The sequence below is a fragment of the Myotis lucifugus genome, unplaced genomic scaffold, assembly GCF_000147115.1.
Source record: "Myotis lucifugus unplaced genomic scaffold, Myoluc2.0 scaffold_10, whole genome shotgun sequence".
In the NCBI taxonomy this organism is placed as follows: domain Eukaryota; kingdom Metazoa; phylum Chordata; class Mammalia; order Chiroptera; family Vespertilionidae; genus Myotis; species Myotis lucifugus.
The window spans coordinates 9,561,188-9,563,514 of record NW_005871058.1 but is presented as its reverse complement, the minus strand read 5'-3'; the positions used below and the strand labels follow the sequence as shown (position 1 = coordinate 9,563,514).

General features: G+C 38.6%; 1 protein-coding gene across 1 annotated transcript in view; it reads left to right on the top strand.

Annotated features, from left to right (window-relative positions):
- Nucleotides 1-2,085: 2,085 nt before the first annotated feature.
- The window catches only part of LOC102418514 (alpha-2-macroglobulin-like), a 43,100-nt gene continuing 42,858 nt past the window's right edge, over nucleotides 2,086-2,327 (top strand). Inside the window, exon 1 of the mRNA XM_014451664.2 lies at nucleotides 2,086-2,241. Coding sequence (XP_014307150.1) covers nucleotides 2,159-2,241 — 83 coding nt within the window. The 5' untranslated portion in view covers nucleotides 2,086-2,158. The remainder of the gene's footprint in view (nucleotides 2,242-2,327) is intronic.

Sequence of the window (2,327 nt, the reverse complement as noted above, 5' to 3'; positions counted from 1 at the left end):
CAAGCTATACTACAAAGCCACTGTTCTCAAAACTGCCTGGTACTGGCATAAGAACAGAAATATAGACCAGTGGAACAGAATAGAGAACCCAGAGATTGACCCAAGCCATTATGCTCAATTAATATTTGACAAAGGAGGCAAGAGCATACAATGGAGTCAGGACAGTCTCTTCAATAAACGGCGTTGGGAAAATTGGTCAAATACATGCAAAAAAATGAAACTAGACCACCAACTTACATCATACACAGAAATAAACTCAAAATGGGTAAAGGACTTAAATGTAAGATGCGAAACCATAAAAATCCTAGAAGAAGCCATGGGCAGCAAAATAGCAGACATTTGTCATAGCAATATCTTTAACGATACAACTCCTACGACAATGAAAACTACAGAGAAAATAAACAAATGGGACTACATCAAAATAAAAAGCTTCTGCACAGCAAAAGAAACCATCAACAAAACAACAAGAAAGCCCACTGCATGTGAGAACATATTTGCTAATGTTATTTCTGATAAGGGTTTAATCTCCAAAATTTATAGGGAACTCATACAACTTAACAGAAGGAAGATAACAATCCAATCAAAAAAGGGGCAAAGGACCTATTAGACACTTTTTTGAAAGAAGACATCTTTTTGGTGTGTGTTTTTTAATATATTTTTAGCGACTTCAGAGAGGAAAAAAGAGGGAGAAAGAAATAGGAACATCAATGAGAGAGAATCATTGACTGGCTGCCTCCTACACATGGGCTACGGGGGACGGAGCCCACAACCCAGGCATGTGCCCTGATTGGGAATCGAACTGTGACCTCCTGGTTCATAGGTCAATGCTCAACCTCTGAGACACACTGGTGGGGCTCTTGTTGTTTGTTTAATGTGGCTACTAGAAAAAGTAGTTACATAAGAGCTCACATTTATTTCTATTAGACCACACTGCTCTAAACTCTAGATGAAAATGATAAAACCCCTGTGAATATTAATACTTGAATATCCCACAAGTACTTTCTAAAACTAGACTCTATCTTTCCAACTTTCAGTCGCCACCCTGTCCTTCTGTTCCCACCCTGTTTCCTGTTTTACTCAATCAGTTAAAGGCAACACAATTCACTCAGTGACCAGCCAGGAAAATTGAAAAGCACGTTCTTCTTTATCAGTCACATTCCTATATTCATTGTATAGTATAATTTTACCTTTTAAATATAATATACATCTGTCAACCTCTTTTCGAGCTCATTATGAATACCCTAGTTCAAAATGCCATCATCTCTCGCCTATATAAATGTATCAGTGCCCATTCTATCTCCATGATTTTACATGATACCTACCCCGACTAGGCTGTAAGATACTTATTTAAAAAAACAAATAGTTGGATGAACAAATGGATGAAATAGTTTATGTGATTAAAGATGATAAGGAGCAGCATATTTAAAAGTCAGTAACAAAATGTGTTTGCATAGTTGATGGTGAAGGCAACTGAGATCTTTATTAGGCACAATAGGTCCAAGTTTGTTTTTGAGGTCTGGCTACCTCTCCTTTCATCTTTTCACTTTTTTAATACAGGAAAATATTTTCAGTTATCATTCTTCCAGGACTGGCTCTTCATCTGCAATCCAGTGATATCCCTAAAGTCAAAAACCTATTCGTTGAATCCATTGTCATTTCCACAGAGGACTACTGAATTCTGAAACTGCTTCAACACTTAAGGTAGGCATATGAAACAGAAGACTTGCAGGCTCACTGACTTGCAGGAAAATATCTACTTTGAGCCTGTCCAGTATTGCTTAAATTGTTGTTTCCCTGACCAACTGTTCATGCAAAAGACGTGAGGAATGCCATAAAAGGTGCTGTGGGGAAATAGAAGAAGGGAGTAAAAGAGAGAAGGGATTTAAAAGCCGATTAGCTGCTTTATAGTAAAACCCAGAGAAAATGAGCACTTACAGGAATGTGGATTTTATCCCTCCAAGAATTCTAGTTAGCCCACCAGGAATTAACCTTGACCCTTTTACAGAGAACATTCAGAGACTTTTAGTTTGTTTAGACATCTGGTGGGGGTGGAACTTCCTGTTTGTTCAGAGAGCAACAAAAAGCCTGGTTGCTCTGAGGAAGGCTTGAGACCTGACCAACTACAGTCTGGTCTCCTCAGGTCTCTTCTCCCAGCAGCATGGAGAAGAACAAACTCCATCCAAGTCTTATTGTCCTTTTCCTGGTCTTCCTGCCTGCAGATGCCTCAGTTTCTGGACAACCGTGAGTTTCCCATAGAGCATAAACTTAGAGTCCTTTCCTTCCTTTTTTTTTTCTGCTTTGAATTGAAATACTCTGTGGAGTGTATA